At 45.3% G+C, this 22,123-nt stretch overlaps 1 protein-coding gene across 4 annotated transcripts in view; it reads right to left on the bottom strand.

The window, feature by feature from the left end:
* Positions 1 to 21,852, bottom strand: part of BICD2 (BICD cargo adaptor 2) — a 175,855-nt gene extending 154,003 nt beyond the window's left edge. For 2 of the 4 annotated variants that reach the window (XM_082265476.1, XM_082265477.1), the window contains exon 1: positions 21,435 to 21,851. In XM_082265476.1, coding sequence (XP_082121602.1) covers positions 21,435 to 21,677 — 243 coding nt within the window. In that variant the 5' untranslated portion in view covers positions 21,678 to 21,851. Of the gene's footprint in view, positions 1 to 21,434 lie in introns of all 4 variants that reach the window. The other 2 variants (XM_082265475.1, XM_082265478.1) reach the window with 2 other exon arrangements.
* Between the last annotated feature and the right edge of the window lie 271 nt (positions 21,853 to 22,123).

Below are 22,123 nucleotides of genomic sequence, written 5' to 3'. Positions count from 1 at the left end.
ATTTCATTGGCCAGGATAAATAATTTATTCTGGACACTAAGATGAATGCTCAAGTGCTAAATGTTCCTAGCGTTAATGCGCGTCAAGCATTTTTTCTGCCCAAACTCTGCTGCTCCTGGATGCACTGGCAGTGCCCCCCCCCCCCCCCCCCACTTCTAATCTCTCCTGCCACTAAACACTGCTAAAAGCCTGGGTGTGCATGGACACTTAGGACAACATGCAAGGGAGCTTATAGGCGGGGGAACCCCTACACCTCATATGCCCCTAGGAACAGCTGTAAAAATGTCCACTGTGCATGAGGCCTAAAAAAATAGCAAATAAAAAATCTGTGTAATGCAAGTTGGCAATCCAGGGTGTCAAAAACAAGACTGAGCTTCGAGCAGAAACGAAAAGATATGTAATTGTTTGCTATAATGAGCAACTGCCTAATCTTGATTTTTTCGTATGCATGCATGCATGCATATATATATATATATATACACACACACACATACACATACATACACACACACACTAATATATATATATTTTATATACACACACACATACACACTCTATCTGTCCCTCTACTCACACAGGAATAAGATTAATTATATGCATTCCAGATCAATCAGAATGGAAGCACTGCTGAGCAGCTCAGTGAGTAATATGTGCACCCACAGGGCTCAGTGAAGTTATTTCGACAAATACCCCTGCTGTCTTGTTAGAAGCAAAGTGGGATTTGTATTAGAGTTTCTATGGTGACAACCTGAGCAATGAGCTGCTAGTCCGTGCCAGCTACAGAATGCATTCATCCACAGAGCAGAAACCCAGCAAAACCTTATGACAATGCCTGTCTTGCATGTATGAGTGGTGCAGAGGGGACAGGCTTATTCTACAATATTATAATTTATGTTCAGTGAGCAGGTGGCAAAGTTTAAATTCCAAAAAAAAAAAATAATTATATCATAATATATATTATAAAAAAATTTCATGATTTTATCATCAACATGGACTAGGAGAAAACAGCTGAGTTTTAGTGGGGGTACAGATAAAGAAAACATTCGGCTTATTTTTGTCTAGAACAGACAATGAACGATAAATGTGTATACCGATTATTATTAATGTTACCTCCCTTACAGATAATCACTTCCCACTCCTACACACTTCCGGATATCCTATTGTATTATTCATGGTTGATTCACTCTGTATAGTTAAAGCCCAACTTCAGCCAAAACCTTTTTTCCTTTTTGAGGTTTATGATTGAATAGGAAAGGCCTTCTTAACCCTTGGATTTGCTATTTGGCGGCGCAGTTGCAGCACTTGGTAAAGGCCCTCTGTGGGGGGGGGGGGGGGGACCAGGGCGACGGGGATTCTACGGTTCAGGTTGTACTTCATGAGGTTGCGGCGCGCGGGGTCCCGGAGGCACTAGAATCGCAGCTCTTCCTGAAATCTAACAAATTATTTCCCACCTATAGATTAATGCATAAAATATGGTCGAAGGCGAAACAGTTGCAGGGGGTTACCGGCTTTACCGAATATAGTTTACTATGGGATAACTTGACCTATCCGGAGCTGGCCAAGCTGCCATGTGCGGCGAGTTGGCGAGCGCAGGGAATTACTCACCTCAAGCAGGTGTTCCTCCGGGGACGTTTGCTGGACTTTGCCCAGCTTAGTGCAGTCTATGACCTACCTCCAAGCATGCAGTTTTCATATTTACAGCTGCGGCATGCAGTCCGAGCTCAGCCCTCCCTGCTGGGCCCAGAACGGTCCTCGACTCCAGTCTTTACTATGATGAGACGCTGCATTACGACTAAGGGGTTTATATCGGAATGTTACTCTATGCTGCTAACAGATTACCTGGAGAAATTTCCTAGCCCTGCTAAATCTCATTCGGAGGCGGATGTTGGGGTTATCAGTGATGATTAGTGGGATGAGGCCTTGGAGTCGGTGCGTACATGCTCCCTTGGCGTTGCGCAGCGACTCTCCCAACTTTACATACTCCTCCGGGTGCATCGCACCCCCCTCCGCCTTTACAGGATGGGTCTTAGAACTGACTCCTTGTGCACCAGGTGTAGTAGAGACTGTGGAGACCTCATTCATCTTCTGTGGCGCTGCCCCAAGCTCCACAGGTATTGGACGGCGGTGGTCCAGACTGTTAACGCTGCATTTTCCTTATCTGTGCCGGTGGATCCGAAGCCGTGCCTCCTTGGCATGGTGGAGGACTATTCACCTGATGTCAACGTGCGATTAGCGTTGTCGAGGTCTTTTTTTCAGGACCGGAAACTTATTTTGCAGCACTAGACGTCTCCGTCCCCTCCCTCACTGGAGATGTGGGTGAAGGCAGTGGGCGCTACCCTGCGGTATGAACGCCTAATTTATCAGCATAGAGGTGTCCCGCTAAGATATGACAAAATCTGGGCTGGGTGGCTGGCACAACCAGGCCTGGCTCCTGCTGATCTTATCATGGATCGCTTATTGCAATAGTCTCCTACATGTTCTGATTACAGAATGTGGAGAGGGTACTGGATGTGTAATTCTGTTACCATGCTCGGGCGTATGGATATACTTTCTTTGATGGGAATGCACTCTTTTGGGGATTTCATGTATCTGTTATTTGATTGCCTATGCTCTCTTTGCAAGAGAGCTTGCCGTGTTTAAGCCTGTGAATTTTCAATTTTGTTCAATAAACTTTGTTTCTGATTTAAAAAAAAAAAAAAAAAAAAAAGAAGAAGAATAGGAAAGGCCTGCTTAGGGTCTAATGTACTACAAACACACTAGGTTGACTGCCACAAGAAAAACGCAGCAATATTGTGCCACAATTTTGCTGCGATTTGCGCCCCACAGTCAAAATAAAAAAAATTGCGTTCAGGAGAGGGGGGGGGGGGTTGAACCTCCCCTAACCATAGAAGGTTCTAAAAACTCTTGTAAAAGCATGTGTGTGCATGGAAATCTAGGCTTTTATGGAACCAAAGCTCCTAAACTAAAAGTTTAGAAGCTGTAGTGTACATAAACCCCTATACTGGGGGAAATTTACCTTGACTTCCTGTCCCATAGCCAAAACAGGAAGCGAGAAGAAATCCTGCAAATTAAGGAAATTTCTTGGGGCCCCCCCAGGTCACCATTGGAAGATTTACCCCTCCATTACTTCACATGACAGAGCGGGGCTTACCTTGCCCCCTCCCCCCCCCCCCCCCATGTCACTAGCTGTGGTCGAGATCAGGTAATTATTAGGGACGGGGTGGGGGGGGGGGGGGGGAGAAGAGAGTGTGTTGTGCATGCAGACAGGTTTTTTTGTTTAGTGTATTTTTTAATTTTATGCATAGAATGCAGTAAACAAAAACAAACTGCCTTTGCAACCACTTTAATCTCAGCAGTGCGGCCCCCTTTGATCTGCACCACTTTTTATTGAAACTTTTTGTGGGGTCACGCATATGCATGCCTAAATCTCCATTCAATTCTCTAGAGAATCCAATTACAAACGCTCCATAGGACTAGAGATTGTGGCATAAATACACAAAGTTTTGAGAAGAGGCTGTGGGGCTCAAAAGAACTGGTTCAGATCAGACAGGGGACAGGCAAAATGTGCCTTGGAGGTATGTAGGGGGCTCGCCCCAAAAAGTGTAACTGCACTCAAAGTGCAGCACATAGGTGATGGAAAATCAGCAAAGCTCTACTACATTTACAAAGCTCTGAGGAAAAGGAGTGTAACTCCACATTCTTTTTGCTTTTAGTAAATCCACCCCATGTGGTCGCTCATTTCTACATGCTACCTGTTCCCTGTGATTGCAAAGCCTGACTGATAAACAATTCCTCTATGCCCTGGTGTTGGCATGACGAGGGCTGAGTGACAAGAAAGTAGCATGGCAAACCTAGCAAACAGTTGGCAGTTGCCAGTACCGATTACTGGTCAACTGGCGCACAGAGTTCATATACCATACATTTACAGTGCATCCGGAAAGTATTCAAAGCGTTTCACTTTTTCCACATTTTGTTATGTCACAGCCTTATAAAATTCTACAAACAATACCCCATGATGACAACGTGAAAGAACTTTGTTTAAAACCTTTGCAAATTTATTATTAAAAAAAAAAAAAGAAGTGTACATAAAGTAGTCACAGCCTTTGCTCAATACTTTGTTGAAGCACCTTTGGCACTATTTACAACCTCAAGACTTTTTGAGTAAGAGGCTACAAGCTTGGCACACCTATTTGTGGGCAGTTTCCCCCATTCTTCTTTGCAGGACCTCAAGTTCCATCAGGTTGGATGGGGAGCTTCGGTGCACAGCCATTTTCAGATCTCTCCAGAGATGTTTAATCTGGGCTCTGGCTGGACCACTGAAGGACATTCACAGAGTTGTCTCATAGCCACTCCTCTGTTATCTTGACTGTGTGCCTAGGGTCGTTGTCCTGTTGGAAGATGAACCTTCGCCCCAGTATGAGGTCCAGAGCACGTTTTCATCAAGGTGGTCTCTGTACATTGCTGCATTCATCTTTCCCTCAATCCTGACTAGTCTCTCTCAGTTCCTGCCGCTGAAAAACCATCCCCATGGCATGATGCTGCAGCCACCCTGCTTCTCTGTACAGGGAGTGCAGAATTATTAGGCAAATGAGTATTTTGACCACATCATCCTCTTTATGCATGTTGTCTTACTCCAAGCTGTATAGGCTCGAAAGCCTACTACCAATTAAGCATATTAGGTGATGTGCATCTCTGTAATGAGAAGGGGTGTGGTCTGATGACATCAACACCCTATATCAGGTGTGACAGGCTCAGAAAAGTCAAAAATAGTGAGATATCTTGCAGAGGGATGCAGCACTCTTAAAATTGCAAAGCTTCTGAAGCGTGATCATCGAACAATCAAGCATTTCATTCAAAATAGTCAATTTTTTTCAAAGGTTTTATGGACTGATGAAATGAGAGTGAGTCTTGATGGGCCAGATGGATGGGCCGGTGGCTGGATTGGTAAAGGGCAGAGAGCTCCAGTCCGACTCAGACGCCAGCAAGGTGGAGGTGGAGTACTGGTTTGGGCTGGTATCATCAAAGATGAGCTTGTGGGGCCTTTTCGGGTTGAGGATGGAGTCAAGCTCAACTCCCAGTCCTACTGCCAGTTTCTGGAAGACACCTTCTTCAAGCAGTGGTACAGGAAAAAGTCTGCATCCTTCAAGAAAAACATGATTTTCATGCAGGACAATGCTCCATCACACGCGTCCAAGTACTCCACAGCGTGGCTGGCAAGAAAGGGTATAAAAGAAGAAAAGCTAATGACATGGCCTCCTTGTTCACCTGATCTGAACCCCATTGAGAACCTGTGGTCCATCATCAAATGTGAGATTTACAAAGAGGGAAAACAGTACACCTCTCTGAACAGTGTCTGGGAGGCTGTGGTTGCTGCTGCACGCAATGTTGATGGTGAACAGATCAAAACACTGACAGAATCCATGGATGGCAGGCTTTTGAGTGTCCTTGCAAAGAAAGGTGGCTATATTGGTCACTGATTTGTTTGTTTTGTTTTTGAATGTCAGAAATGTATATTTGTGAATGTTGAGATGTTATATTGGTTTCACTGGTAAAAATAAATAATTGAAATGGGTATACTGTATATTTGATTTTTGTTAAGTTGCCTAATAATTATGCACAGTAATAGTCACCTGCACACACAGATATCCCCCTAAAATAGCTAAAACTAAAAACAAACTAAAAACTACTTCCAAAAATAGTCAGCTTTGATATGAGTTTTTTGGGTTCATTGAGAACATGGTTGTTGTTCAATAATAAAATTAATCCTCAAAAATACTCATTTGCCTAATAATTCTGCACTCCCTGTAGTCATAGTATTGGCAGGTGATGAGCGGTGCCTGGTTTCATCCAGACATGACACTTGCCGAAGAGTTCAATCTTTGTTTCTGATGGTCAGAGTCCTTCCAGTGCCTTTTGGCAAACTCCAGGCAGGTTGTCACGTGCCTTCTCCTGAGAAGTGGCTTCCGTCTGGCCACTCAACCATACAGGCCTGATTTGTGGAGAGCTGCAGAGATGGTTGTTCTTCTGGAAGGTTCCCCTCTTTCCAGAGAGAAACACTGGAGCTCTGACCATCAGGTTCTTGGTCACCGCCCTGACTAAGGTCCTTCTCCCCCGATCGTTCAGTTTGGCTGGGCGGCTCGCTCTAGGAAGAGTCCTGGAGGTTCCAAACCTCTTCCATTTTATGGATGATGGAGGCCACTGTGCTTTTTGGGACCTTCAATGCCATACACATTTTTTTGTACCCATCCCCAGATCTGTGCCTTGATACAATCCTGTCTCAGAGGTCTACAGACCATTCCCTGGCATTCATGGCTTGGTTTATACTCTAAAGTGCACTGTTAACCATGGGACCTTATATAGACAAGTGTGTGCCTTTCTAGATCATGTCCAATCAACTGAATTTACCCCAGGTGGATTCTGATCAAGTTGTAGAAACATCTCAAGGATGATCAGTGGAAACAGGATGCACCTGAGCCCAATTTTGGGTGTCATGGCAAAGGGCTCTTTCACACGGGCGTTCCGTATGTCCGTTTTTCATCCCATCCGTTTGCGGATGAAAAACGGACATAATGTATCTCTATGTAAATACGGATGTCAGCGGATGATCATCCGCTGACATCCGTTTTTCGTCCTTTCCGTTCAGTTTTTTGGAAGGGAAGAGAAACCTATTTTTTCTTCCGTTCCAAAAATGGAACGGACGCAAAAACGGATGTCAGTGGTGTCATCCGCTGACATCCGTATTTACATAGAGATACATTATGTCCGTTTCGTTTTTCATCCGCAAACGGATGGGATGAAAAAAGGACAGACAGACCGGATGACACAAGTGTCATCCGTGTCCGTTTCAAAAAAAAAAAAAAAAAAAAAGGACCTGATCGGGCAAAAAAAACTGAACGCCCGTGTGAAAGAGCCCAAAGGCTGTGAATACTTATGTACATGTGATTTTTTCATTTTTTTATTTTTAATAAATTTGCAAAGATTTCAAAACAAACTTCTTTCACGTTGTCATTATGGGGCATTATTTGTAGAATTTTGAGGAAAATAATGAATAAAATCCCTTTTAGAATTAGGCTGTAACATAACAAAATGTGGAAAAAGTGAAGTGCTGTGAATACTTTCTGGATGCACTGTATCTCCAGGTGTTTTAGTGTTCATACAGTAATTGTAGAGTGAACGTCCACTTTAAACGCAGGTTGGGCCTTGCAAACCGTCCCTGGCCCTCAGCAATGATGTGTCACCAGAAAATGTGTGACTTGCCTTGCCTCTGCAGCCTTGAATTCTTGTCATTAAAAAGCTTTACATTCCCGAAATACCAGCTTGTTATCAAAGTTCTAATGATCTGTAGAGGACACAAGAGCTCCTGGGCCAGTCTTTGGTATGAGCTACAGATAAGAAGAAACCATCAGGAAATACAGATTTTTCTACAAGATCCAGAAATAAATCTATTGCTGCGGTCTTCTCAGAGGGAATAAACCCAGGAGACACAGAGGAGAGAACAAATACTTTCATAGCAGACATCATTAGTGTGTTCCAGATAGAACATATGATAATATGCCTTATTTTATAGCCATTGCTTAGCTACTTCCTCTGCCTGACAAATAAAATAGCTGGAATATCTGTAAAGCAATGTCACATAATCGGCACATTTTAAGGATATTCTAGCTAGTTTAGTAGGAAGCCTTTCAATATTCAGATGAGTTATATGGAAACCATTGTGGGCTTTAATTACGCATTTATTTTTTGTGGTAATGGAAACAATTATCCTGTTAACTTTTTTTCACTTTTATATACATGTGTCATATTATTATCTTTATGTTTCATGTAGACATTTGTAGGCACGTCCTTTATTAGCCTTTTTAACAGCTAAGGCTTTGCCCGTCATCTAAATCCAGTAATACCCAAGACATATTCTGGACTGATTTCAGAAAAAAAAAAAAAAAAAAAAAATTATATATATATATATATATATATATATATATATATATATATATATATATATATATATATATATATATATATATATATATATATATATATATATATATATATATATATATATATATATATATACACACACACACACACACAGATGTATACCTGGCTGATGCCCCTGGAAGATGGATATCACTGAAAAAAAGGGTCTACTCCAGTGATCTCCACTTGCTTCCATGACCCGTGCAGAGTTTCTAGCCTGATGCCTTGTGAATACAGGAGGATGTCGCCACCTCATCCAATCAGAGAACGCTTTGCATGTATTCAAAAATTGCAAAGCATTTTCTGAATAGTGCTCATACTGCACTCAGCACAGTATATGAAAGCTAGTGGAGATCACTGAAGTAGCATTGTTTACTTTTTTGATTTCCAGCTTCCAGCAGCAATAGTTACATTGATCCAAACTGAATAATTGTAATTATGTAAACATTTACCATGTCTGGCAATATTCTTTAAAGAATAAGAACAAGTACGACTTGTCAGGCGACTTGGTCCTATCCCTTAAAAAAAAAAAAATTGATCACTTATTGCAATCTCAAGGAATGTAAACATCTCTTGCGATAACAATACAGCATGACAGGTCCTCTACCCTTAAAAGCAAAAGATCAAAAAAAAAAAAAAAAAAAAAAAAAGGGAGGACTCATATTTATTTGCAATTGCCAATTTATCCTTGCCTATCTTTGTATATATACACAACCTGGGATTTGGAATATCTGCATGTATAGACACAAAACAGTCTTTGCATATTTGATTTATCACACATTATTTACATGTGGATATTTATGCGTCATTTATTTCAGATTGAGTCGTAGGAGTTTTCGGATTCACACAATATTCACCGATTTTTAAACTTAGTAATGGCGCTTTTCCACTGCATGGAACCGTACCGGTTCGGCACCCTTTTGTGCTTTTCCACTGCGGTACCGCATGGTATAGGGTCGGTACGGTACGGTATAGGTTTGCTTTTCCACTGCATGGAACCGAACGGTACGGTCCGATACGGCCCTGAAAAAACAGTACCTACTCGATTGTGGTTCCAACAGGTACCAAACTGGTACCATATCCCACAATCCTTTGCATGCAGTCACTACTAGCCACTGATTGGTCAGAGAATCCCACCCACCCCGTTGTTATCCCACCCACTTAACTTTAGTACTGCTTTAGTGGAAAAGCAAACCTATACCGTACCGTACCGAACCGTTCCGACCCTATACCATGCGGTACCAGCAGTGGAAAAGCAAACCAGGCCAAGCAGGGCCGAGTAGAGCCAAGCCGGTACTAGCCGGTACTTGCAGTGGAAAAGTGCCATTAGATACACGCAGTATATTGCACATTTCTATTGGCAGCGCAGTACTATTCAGTTTTGACATTTTTATGCTAAACCACAGCCGATGCTGGATGGCTCCAGGGCTCAGCGAATTGGGCACTTTTCCTGCCCCTATAAATCTTGCGGTTGCTGGGATCACTTATCAGAAAGCCGACTGCCCGAAGAAAAAAAAAAAAAAAAAGAAAAAAAAGGAAGGATACCGGCGTTATGGCATCTAGCTGCAGCCATAACGCCGGTATTTAACTGTAAAAGTAATGATATATATTTACAGTTAGGCGTTCGGTAAGTGGTTAAGCCAGTAGGGTGGATTTACTAAAGGCAAAACAGACTGCACTTTGCATGAAAGTGCAGTTGCTCCGGAACTGGTAAATAAGGTAAAGCTTCACTTTGCAAGGAAGAAAACACAGCAGGTTTGCTTGTACATGATTGGATGATGGAAGTCAGCAGACCTTTACCTCATTTACTTATCTTCCTGAGAAAATGAACATGCACAGTCTATTTGCCATTTGTAAATCCACCCCATTATGTTGACACCAACTTTTATATACAGTTGAATATGCATAAACAAAAAAACAAAAAAAAAAAACAAAAATGGAATATAAATCAAAGTCCAATAGGGATGAGCTCAAGCTAGTCCTGCAGAGGCTGGATAGCACTCAGACCAACCCATGTGAATAGGATACACAGCAGCATACATTTTTACCTACACTCTGATGTCAGCTTTTTGTTTGCGTCCTGTCACTTCTTTTTAATTTCCTTATCAAATATCACTTTCCTTCATTTCTTCTTTCACTGCTTAGTACACACGATGAGAAAATCTGACGTAAAAACTGGATTTTTGTCCTACCGTAAAATCCTTTTCTCTAAAGTTCATTGACAGACGCAGCTCCATATAACTAATCAACCATTGGGTTATGCTGCCCCCCACAGAAGTAGAACACTAGGCAAGAAAAAAAAGCTTTACTACGCCAATGGGGCCATCCCTGCAGGCATATACCCACGCACTCCGCTATAGGCTTCAGCATGTTTCTGTCTAGTTTAGGAGTAGGAGTTCCCGGCTGGGACTTCGGTCTTAGCCTCACCACGACAGAGCCCCAATGGACGGGGGCTGGCCTGCGAGTGAAACACCTCGCCGGAAGCATACAACCTGGGTCGCCCTAAATAGCAGCGTACCCCCTGCCCGTCAGCAGCCCCACCCCGCTTTCAGAACGATTGCATGATAATCTGATCATTAGTACACAGCTTTTGAGATTTGATCATGACAGTTCATGCGAAAAAATCCAAAGGGACAAAACATGAAAGTTTTTCTTCGTACGATAACATAGCGCAGTGTTTCTCAACTCCGGTCCACATGTACCGGACATGTACCTCGTACAGCAGCATTGTAGATGGTAAAAATGGGCATATCAAATGATTTCTTTTTTTTTCTGTATTCATAAACATGATTTTGTTTACAGTTTGTGGATGCAGGTAGATCAGTCATAAAACCCAATCCCTGATCAGAAGATTAGAGATGAGTGAGAGGGAGCGAGCGACTTTTAGAAAATTAAAAATGGAAACAATAATGGACATATTTTGTTAAAGAGGTTGTAAACCCTCTTATACCTTGTACCTATAGGTAAGCCTTTAAAGGCTTACTTATAGGTACTTTAAATATTTCCTAAACTTGTACCGTTTAGGAAATATTTACTTTTAATGCAGCCGATGACGTCATCAGCGCATGCGCTCTGAAGGAATGGCCACCCGTGCCCTTCCTTCAGAGCCCTGTTCTGTGAATGGCGGCTCCCACGCGGGAGTGATGTCATCACGCCTCCAGGCAATCAGATGGCCGGAGGATGCGAACCAGGAAGCAGGACGGCCAAACGTGTCGGCCGTGTCTCTGCTGAGCAGGCAGCACTGTGGGGGGCTTCGTTCTAAGGTAAGTATTTCATATTGAGCTAGCATGCGATGCATACTACCTTATTATGCCTTTGTCTTACAGGGTTTTTTTTTTGAGGGGTTTACAACCTCTTTAAAAACAAAAACGACTGTAGATTTACAAAGCGGATATGAATATTTAAAAAAGGAAAGCTTTCCTCAGAAATGCTAGTTGCCTGGCCACAATGCAGACCAAGAACGTCAGTCAAAAGGAGGATATTTACCAAATGTAAAAGTATTTTGGAGAGTGAAAAATCTGGTGCAGCTGTGCATGGTAGCCAGATTCTGAAGCATATGGCTCCTTTCACACGGTCTGCTCCGTCGGCGGACTCAGTGCTGCTCAGCGGGGTATCGACACACTAATCCCTGCTGAGTAGGCAGGTGACAGCTCCATCCCCGCTCTGTGTGCGGAGAGGGAGGTGCCAGAACCCCGCTGCTCTCTATGGGGAATCGGATGAGAGCAGACCGCCTGTCCGCTCTCATCCGATCCAATCCTCCAGACGGATGGAAAATAGGGTTTCTATCCGTCCGGATTTAACAGACCGGATCGGATGCGGATGGCAGCGGGTGTCAGCGGACATGTCTCCGCTGCCCCATAGGGATGCATTGAGGATCCGATCAGAGTCGCCTAAAAAACAGGCGGATCTGACCGGATCGTTTGTGTGAAAGGACCCTATCTAAACAAGCTAAAGTTAGAAGCTTAATGGCTACCATGCACAGCTGCACCAGATTCTGAGGGCTCCAGTTTTAGTAAATCTCCCCCAAAACGTCTTGTTCTGGTTAAAGCCAGAGGTATAATAGTCAGGCAACTGTAGTTTTCAGAAGGAAGTGGTGAAAAAAGAGGCACACAACCACCTACTTTAGTTGTAAAGATTTCCAAGCTGTACAAGTCTCAGTGCCAACTGGAAGGAGAATACAGGCGCCACTCTAATGGCACTTTTCCACTGCAAGTACCGGCTCGGCTCTACTCGGCCCTGCTTGGCCCGGTTTGCTTTTCCACTGCTGGTACCGCATGGTATAGTGTCGGAACGGTTCGGTACAGTACGGTATAGGTTTGCTTTTCCACTAAAGTAGTACTAAAGTTAAGTGGGTGGGATAACAACGGGGTGGGTGGGATTCTCTGACCAATCAGTGGCTAGTAGTGACTGCATGCAAAGGATTGTGGGATATGGTACCAGTTTGGTACCTGTTGGAGCCACAATCGAGTAGGTACTGTTTTTTCAGAGCCGTACCGTACCATTCGGTTCCATGCAGTGGAAAAGCGCCATAAGTGCAGTATATGGCGATTTATCAGAGTAAACCAAATGAAAGGTACTCACAAAGGTAAATGTAAAAGAAGCATCATAAAAGCATCATGGTACATGCAGGCAATTGCTCCTGGTATCCTGATCAGGATGGCTCGATCGGTCTCTTGGCAAAAAGGCTGTAGCCGATGGAAAACGACACTTCCTGATCGCGGGGACACACCACAGCTGTCCTGTCGTCACTTCCGGGAAGCGTGATTGCGTAATGGCACCGGCGACGCATTATCGGAGCATGTGCTCCTTCAGGCCAAAGAAGGAGCGCATGCTCCGATAACGCGTCGCCATTACGCAATCAAGCTTCCCGGAAGTGACGACAGAACAGCTGTGGTGTGTCCCCGCGATCAGGAAGTGTCGTTTTCCATCGGCTACAGCCTTTTTGCCAAGAGACCGATCGAGCCATCCTGATCAGGATACCAGGAGCAATTGCCTGCATGTACCATGATGCTTTTATGATGCTTCTTTTACATTTACCTTTGTGAGTACCTTTCATTTGGTTTACTCTAATAAATCTCCATATACTGCACTAAAGCCCCGTACACACGTACCGAATGTCGGCCGAAGAATCGGCCGTCTTTTGTCCGGTGCTGTCCTGTCTGTTGAAAAGTGCTAAAGACTGCACACAAATTTTGTCGGCCAACAACAGCCGACTGCAGAAGTGATGTCATGTGATGGTTAACTTTCCGTGTGTTTTTTCTTCTCTGAGCATGCCCAGTCTTGCTCATCTGCTGTTTGTCGGCGGAATTCTGTACTGACTGAGGAACATCGGCCATTCTGGTGTTAACCAACAAAAATTTTAATGCCTGCACACCAGATTCTGTTCGGCCGAAAAGTCGCAGTCGGTTGTCGGAAGCATCATACTAACAAGCCGCCAATCGGCCAATCGGTCGGTGGCCGAATATTTACGGCCGACATTCGGTACGTGTGTACGGGGCTTTAGAGTGGCACCTGTGTTCTCCTTCCAGTTGGCTCCAAGCACCTTCTACTTGTCATCAGAGCAGCCTACGGAGTGTGGTTGTTTGGAATTGATAATTTATGGACTTTGTTTATGGACTTGCAGTAAATTTACCATCTTTGATGATGTTTTGACTGTATCCATATCTGTCCCCGTGTTCATATAAGTGGAACTTGTGAGGTCTCCCGACTTTTCTTTCCCTGCTGTGCGCCAGTTTTACCATCAAGTCTCAGTGCCGCTTCCCTGTGGACTGTGGGCGCAGGGTCAATGTCTCAAGATTTTGCTCAAAACGTGAGCGTGCATGTGCCAGCGGGGCTCCAGGGGGGACCCTGCAAAGCCACCCCAAATATCAGAAGAATCTTTTTCACGTTTTTTTATTTTGTTGAAATGGGAAGACAACCAACAAATTACATGAGGTTTGACATTTTAAGTAAATAAAGCTGAATGTGCTACCACAGATCCCATCTGCAAAAAAATAGAGGATTACATTTTCCCTACTTAAAATGTATTTTCCTGTTTTTTTCCATATGTATACTTTTAAACACAAATCTAATCTAAATCTTAACCGCAAAATCCTGCCCAGTAAAAAAAAGACAGTCAGGAAATAAACAGGAAAACATATCGCATATTAAATTCCTCTCTTTGATAGCACAGACTAGAGAAGAGTGGAGCTATATTTAGCCATGTAGAAGATTTTGCAGAATGCAGAGGACACAGATGACTTGTATCAGTTGATGAAGCACTTCCAGGCCTGTTTTCTGCTCTGGCCCCTGATCCATAGGAGGATGGAGGGGGGCTGGGAGCTGAACAGATGTCTTGGGAAGGGCAGGCTGATGGTGTGCGCAGACTCCCAGCTCGCACAGGATGATGCCACATCTCCCAAACACACAGCAAAGGGGACTGCAGATCTGAGCTAGCTTATTTCAGGAGAGGATGAGTTGGCGAGATGCACCATGTATTACTCTCCAAGAAATCAGACCCTCGCTGTGCAACACCCCGAGCCACAGGGCTTGATCATCCCTATTTTATGGAAATGGTTTGTTCCAGCATAATGACTGCAATCGGCATGCAGCAAACCAGCACATCCATGTTTTTCCATGATGACTAAAGATACTGCGTCAACATCAGGAAATGGTTAACCCTACAAATGCTGCCATGACATTCCCCGGATAGGCTTTGTAGTATACAAGTCTAAGAAACCACAATAATAAAAAAAAAAAAGATTTCCTTACACTGATCATGCAAGCAACCTCAACTTCACACAAAAATCTAGTACAATGGAAATGTCAAAGTACCAGCAATGCCAATGTGAAGGGCGAGGGCTTAGCTGGCCTAGGGGTGTCACTTCAGATTACCTTCACTGTAAAATCTCTACACAGACAAAATATATACATTTATAAAGGTATTAAAAATGAGCATTTCCATAAGTTCCTGAAGATCCATGGAGGGTGTGAATGCGAGTGACATTAGATGCCAGCATACAACGGTCATCACTCAGGAATGTTGCTGTCTAATGCATCTGCTGGCAGGAAGGTCTCTGCAGGCGTAAGGTAAAAGTGACTGTATAAGGGGCCATGGATGCCAAAGGCATGCCTTGCAGTATGAGGCCAGCAAAATACATCACCAATTTACTAATGGCACCGCTTGTACCAACACAGAACGTCCTCGATAATGACCATGAATGTGACCAGTAGTGATGCAGCAAAGGATAAGGAAGATGTAGCAGTCTACATGACGGGCAGAATGACTGGGGCTGCCAGTTTTAACAAAATAATTAGGCAAGTGTGGAAAGAGTGGTGGAAACATCCGTGTGTGTGCAGTGTCCCTGGCAAGGTCAGGAGATTGGACAAGATTAATAATGACAGTGCCCCCTGGCAGGGTACACAATATGAAGCTGTGTATGCAGTGACCCTGGAAAGGTACAAGGTCAGGAGACTGGCAGGTATACCATATAAAGCCGGTGTATGCTGTGCCCCAGGAAAACTATATGCCATTTTCTATAGTGTATCAGGAAGAGTGTATGGCATGATGCCAGTGTCTGCAGTGTACTTGCCAGGGTATACGGTATAATGCCAGTAAATGCAGTGCCCCTGGCACCATGTGTGTTTACACTGAATGACAGCAGTGTATGTAGTGGCTTTGGTGGGGTATATGACATGATGGAGATGTAAGCAGTGCCCCTGGTGTGGCAAAGTCTGCTGTAGCCCTGATGTGGTATAGGAGATGATGCCAGTTCTCTGCAGTGCCCTTGGTGAGATATACAAGATGAAGGCTGTGTTGCAGAGCACCTGGTGTGGTACATGATACAATGCCAGTGTCTGCGATGCCCCTGGTTTGGTACATGATACAATGCCAGTGTCTGCGGTGCCCCTGGTGTGGTACATGATACAATGCCAGTGTATGCGATGCCCCTGGTGTGGTACATGATACAATGCCATTGTCTGCGATGCCCCTGGTGTGGTACAAGATACAATGCCAGTGTCTGCGGTGCCCCTGGTGTGGTACATGATTCAATGCCAGTGTCTGCAGTGCCCCTGGTGTGGTACATGATTCAATGCCAGTGTCTAAGGTGCCCCTGGTGTGGTATATAGGATGATGGCAGAGTACATGAACCAACAGCAGTGTCCCTGGTGTGAAATATGGTAGAATTCCAGCCTTCTGTAGTGCCTCTGGTGTAATATTTGATGGCAGTGTCCACAATGCCCCTAGAGTATTATGTATTGCCAGATCTCTTCAGTGCCACTGAAGTAAGTGGTATAGAATGCTAGTGTATACACTGCCACTGGTGTGGTAGATGATGCTAGCCCTGTGCAGTGGTCCAGGTGTAATATAGGATGGTAATGCAAGCAGGGCATGGTATGTGTTAGCAGTCCTGGGCAGTGCCCCTTGTGTAATTTAGATGAAGGCGGCACTGTATGTAGTGCCCATGGTGTGGTAAATGGTATATGGCTGCAGTACCCCAAGTGTGGTAGAAGGTAGGTAGGATGCCAGGCCTGTGCAGTGCCCCAGGTGTATTATGATGCCAGTTGTGTGCAGTGCCCTGACTGCCCTTCTCTTATCTCCCTGGTGAAATGCATGTATGGTTTGCAATGGCAGTGCATGGTATGGGATGGCAATGCATGTATGGTTTGCAATGGCAGTGTATGGTAAGGGATGGCAATGCATGTATGGTTTGCAATGGCAGTGCATGCATGATGTTGGCCCTGTGAAGTGTTCCCAATGTAATATATGATCCCTGGTACGGTATATGATGCCAGTTCTGTGCCATGTGCCTGGTATGATCTATTATGTCAGTCCCATACAATGCCTTTGGTATGGTATACGATTCCTTGTTTTTCCTCCTATCACCTCCCTGGTTGTTCGGTATCTGATGCCCTGAGTCCTCGCACATCCTTGGCATGGTAAAGGATGCTGTACCCTCCCCATCCACCAGGCCGTACTCCTCTTTCCTACATCTTTGGTATGGTGAATGATGGCAGTGCATGGTATGCATTTGCCCCCTCCTATCCCCCCATCCTCTGCATGGTAAATACACTATATTGTCAAAAGTATTGGGACACCTGCCTTTACACACACATAAACTTTAATGACATCCCAGTCTAAAGGGCCATACACGCTATAAGATTTTCTGAAGACTTTTTCTATGTAGTACAAGGGCCTGCCAGATTGCATACAAATTGAAAGTGTTTAGGTTTGACCTCATATTATATGGTTTTGGTAAATCTAAAGGAAAAAGTCTTCAGAAAATCTTATAGTGTGTATGGCCCATTAGTCTGTAGGGTTCAATATTGAGTTGGCCCACTCTTTGCAGCTTTAACAGCTTCAACTCTTCAGGGACGGCTGTCCACAAGGTTTAGGGGTGTGTCTATGGCACTGATGTTGGAGAGAAGGCCTGGCTCTCAGTCTGCGCTCTTATTCATCCCAAATGTGTTCTATTGGGTTGAGGTCAGGGCTCTATGCAGACCAAGAGACTGTCAATCCTCAGCGCTCACTCGGTTAGGATGGTATTGTTAGCGATGCTGCTCTCCTGGAGCGGGGGAACTCCAAATCACTAGAAACAGAAAGAAAGGAGGGTGCAAACGCCTAGTGCAGGGGTAATTAATTAGAATTCAAGGAGGTCCGGTCGCTAGAATTTTCTTTGGGCCGAGGTCCGAATCTGAAGTCTGTGCTATGACTCAGAAAGATGGGCAAAACAAAACGTGTCCATCAGCGTTGCTCTTAACATAAAATATGCCCATTTGAGTGCCCCTTAACATAAAATGTGCCCATCAGAGTGCCCCCTAGCATAAAATGTGCCCATCGGCGTGACCCTTAGCATAAAATTTGCCCATCAGCATGCCCCCAGCATAAAATGTGCCCATCGGCGTGACCCTTAGCATAAAATTTGCCCATCAGCGTGACCCTTAACATAAAATAAGGGGCACGCTGATGGGCACATTTTATGTTAGGGGGCACTCTGATGGGCACATTTTATGTTAGGGGGCACGCTGATGGGCACATTTTATGTTAGGGTGCACGCTGATGGGCACATTTTGTAAGGGGGCACACTGATGGGCAAAACAAAACGTGTCCATTAGTGTTGCTCTTAACATAAAATATGCCCATTAGAGTGCCCCTTAACATAAAATGTGCCCATCAGAGTGCCCCCTAGCATAAAATTTGCCCATCGGCGTGACCCTTAGCATAAAATTTGCCCATCAGTGTGCCCCCTAGCATAAAATGTGCCCATCGGCGTGACCCTTAGCATAAAATTTGCCCATCAGCATGCCCCCAGCATAAAATGTGCCCATCGGCGTGACCCTTAACATAAAATATGCCCATCAGCGTGACCCTTAACATAAAATAAGGGGAACGCTGATTGTCACATTTTATGTTAGGGGGCACTTTGATGGGCACATTTTATGTTAGGGGGCACTTTGATGGGCACATTTTATGTTAGGGGGCATTCTGATGGGCACATTTTATGTTAGGGGGCACTTTGATGGGCACATTTTATGTTAGGGGGCACTTTGATGGGCACATTTTATGTTAGGGGGCATTCTAATGGGACCATTTTATGTTAAGGGGCACGCTGATGGGCAAAACAAAACGTGTCTATCAGTGTTGCTCTTAACATAAAATATGCCCATTAGAGTGCCCCTTAACATAAAATGTGCCCATCAGCGTGACCCTTAACATAAAATAAGGCGCAAGCTGATGGGTACATTTTATCTTAGGGGGCACTCTAATAGGCATATTTTATTTTATGGGGCACTCTAATGGACACAAATGTGTGCCCCTTAACAAAATATGCCCATCAGTCTGCATTTTATAAAACTGTGCCCCACATACCTTTGGGAGCGAAAAATGTGGGAGCCAGGAGCAGCGAACATCAGGGGGGCAGGGCGTGCATGTGATGTCCCGCGGCTAGGCTGAGTGTGAGAGTCAGGAGCCGCAGTTAGGAGCAGGGGGGCGGGGCACGCACGTGACGTCACGCCCCAACTCGCGGCTGGCTGGGAGGGAGCCGAAGAAAGAAGCAGGGGGCGGGGCGCACACACGGAATGTCACTGGTTGCTGGGACACCCGCGGTCCCAGCAAACCAATGATTACTTACGGTGGCGGCCTGACGGGTCCGGGCGGAAGCCTCGTGCGGGCCGCTCCTGGACCGCGGGCCGCCATTTAGTGACGGCTGGCCTAGTGCATTACCTTAGAAATGTTATTTATAAAACTCTAAAAGCATATTCACAAACATGAAAGGATAAAAACACGTCAAGTACAACCCCAGTATTTAGGATGACATCTCTGCGGTTGGATAGCTGACGCGTTTAGGCAGACACCCTCCCTTCCTCAGAGCTCTTTTATGTTTGTGAATACGCTTTTGGTGTTTTGTAAATAAAATTTCTAAGGTCATGCATTAGGCGTTTGCACCCCCCTTTCTTTCTGTCTCTGTGCAGGCCAGTCATGTTCCTCCACCCCAAAGTCCCTCATCCATGTCTTTATGGACATTGCTTTGTGCACTGATCCAAATCATTTGGTGGAGGGGGGGGGGGGGGATTATGGTGTGGGGTTGTTTTTCAGAGGTTGGGCTTGACACCTTAGTTCCAGTGAAGGGAACTCCTAAGGAGTCACTATACCAAGACATTTTTGACAATTTCATGCTCCCAACTTTGTGGCGAGTTTGGGATGGAGAAACTTGACTGGCCTGACCTCAAAATGCAAGCCAGGCCTTCTTGTCATCAGTACCTGACCTCACAAATCAGCTTCTGGAAGAATGGTCAAACATTCCCATAGACACACTTCTAAACCTTGTGGACAGCCTTCCCAGAAGAGTTGAAGCTGTAGACGGTGGTCCAACTCAACATTGAACCCTACGGACTAAGACTGGAATGTCAAAGTTCACATGTGTGTAAAGGCAGGTGTCCCAATACTTTTGACAATATAGTGTGTGTGTGTGTATGTAGCAGTGTATGGTATATACAGTATATGCCCCCAGTCCCTCTCTCACCTCCTTGGTCTGTTATGTATGAGAATATATATATATATACATACACACACACACAGTATATGCCCCCAGTCTCATCTCCTTGGTGTGCTATATATGGGCCGTGTATGGTATATATCTATAGCAGTGTATGTTAAATATGGGGGGGGGGGCAGTGTGTGTGTGTGTGTGTATATATATATATATATATATATATATATATATATATATATATATATATATATATATATATATATATACACACACACACATACACACACACACAGTATATGCCCCCCCCCCAGTGTGTCCCTCTCTCACCTCCTTGATGTGGTATATATGGGGCAGTGTACGGTATATATGGGGGGGCAGTGTATGGTATATATGGGGGGGCAGTGTATGGTATATATATATGGGGGGCAGTGTGTGGTGTATATATATATGGGGGGGGCAGTGTATGGTATATATATGGGGGGCAGTGTATGGTATATATGGGGGGGGCAGTGTGTGGTATATATGAGGGGGCAGTGTATGGTATATATATGGGGGGGGCAGTGTATGGTATATATATGGGGGGGGCAGTGTATGGTATATATGGGGGGGGGCAGTGTATGGTATATATGGGGGGGGGGCAGTGTATGGTATATATGGGGGCAGTGTATGGTATATATGGGGGCAGTGTATGGTATATATATATATGGGGGGGCAGTGTATGGTATATATGGGGGGCAGTGTATGGTATATTGGGGGGGCAGTGTATGGTACATTGGGGGGGCAGTGTATGGTATATATGGGGGGGGCAGTGTATGGTATATATGGGGGGGCAGTGTATGGTATATATGGGGGGGGCAGTGTGTGGTATATATGAGGGGGCAGTGTATGGTATATATATGGGGGGGGCAGTGTATGGTATATATATGGGGGGGGGCAGTGTATGGTATATATATGGGGGGGGCAGTGTATGGTATATATGGGGGGGGGCAGTGTATGGTATATATGGGGGGGGCAGTGTGTGGTATATATATGGGGGGGGCAGTGTATGGTATATATGGGGGGCAGTGTATGGTGTATATATATGGGGGGGGCAGTGTATGGTATATATATGGGGGGCAGTGTATGGTATATATGGGGGGGCAGTGTATGGTATATATGGGGGGGCAGTGTATGGTATATATGGGGGGGCAGTGAATGGTATATATGGGGGGCAGTGAATGGTATATATATGGGGGGCAGTGTATGGTATATATGGGGGGGCAGTGAATGGTATATATGGGGGGGCAGTGAATGGTATATATGGGGGGGCAGTGAATGGTATATATGGGGGGCAGTGTGTGGTATATATGGGGGGGGAGTGTATGGTATATATGGGGGGGGCAGTGTGTGGTATATATGGGGGGGGGGCAGTGTGTGGTATATATGGGGGGGGGGGGGGAGTATACATATATACATATATGCCCCCCAGTGTCTCTTCCCCCCTCTCACCTCCTTGAGCTGCTCCAGCTCCCCCCGGACGGTCTCGTACTCCAGCTCCAGCTCGTCATATTGCTGCTTTAGCTGCTGCTTCTCGTCCAGCACCACCAGCCCGTACTCGGCCGCCTGGATCTTCTCCCGGGTGGTCTCGCCCAGCTCCTGGAAGAGCCTCTTAATCTCTGTCCGCAGCCAGTCGGAGCCGGACTGCATGACCAGCCTGTCAAAGTCCTCCTCGTCCATGCCTTGGTGGGCCATGTCTGGGAGGAGGCGCTTCCTTGTGTCTCCGAACCTCCCCGGGGTTCCCTCCCCGCACCCCGGCTCTCAGCGCCCGCTCCCCCGCATCCTCTGCGCTCACTGCGCTCGGCTCGCCGCTCTCACTGGCAGGAATGCGAGCCTAACCCTTCTTACAGGGATATGAACTAGGGAGCGTCTGACAATGGCCTGCGAGGGACGGCCGGCCGGGAGAAGATGCAGGCTAGAGGGCGCTAAGGAGAGAGATCATTTAAAGACGTTCCCTAAGCCGAGTGAGGACAATGCGCATGCTCAGTGGTGACCTGGCTTTTGGCAGGAGCACACATTTATGGGCACAACACATGGCTGGGCTTGGAGATCAAAGCTGGTGGGCAGCTGTGATGTTTGCTAAAGCCTGCTGAGATTTGGGGGAAGCAGGAGACTGTCCTCTGGACCTGTGCACAGCAGGG

This window comes from Pelophylax lessonae, assembly GCF_965119305.1.
Source record: "Pelophylax lessonae genome assembly, chromosome: 8".
Taxonomy (NCBI): domain Eukaryota; kingdom Metazoa; phylum Chordata; class Amphibia; order Anura; family Ranidae; genus Pelophylax; species Pelophylax lessonae.
Note: the sequence above shows the minus strand (reverse complement) of the source record. Positions and strands in the feature narration are given on the sequence as shown.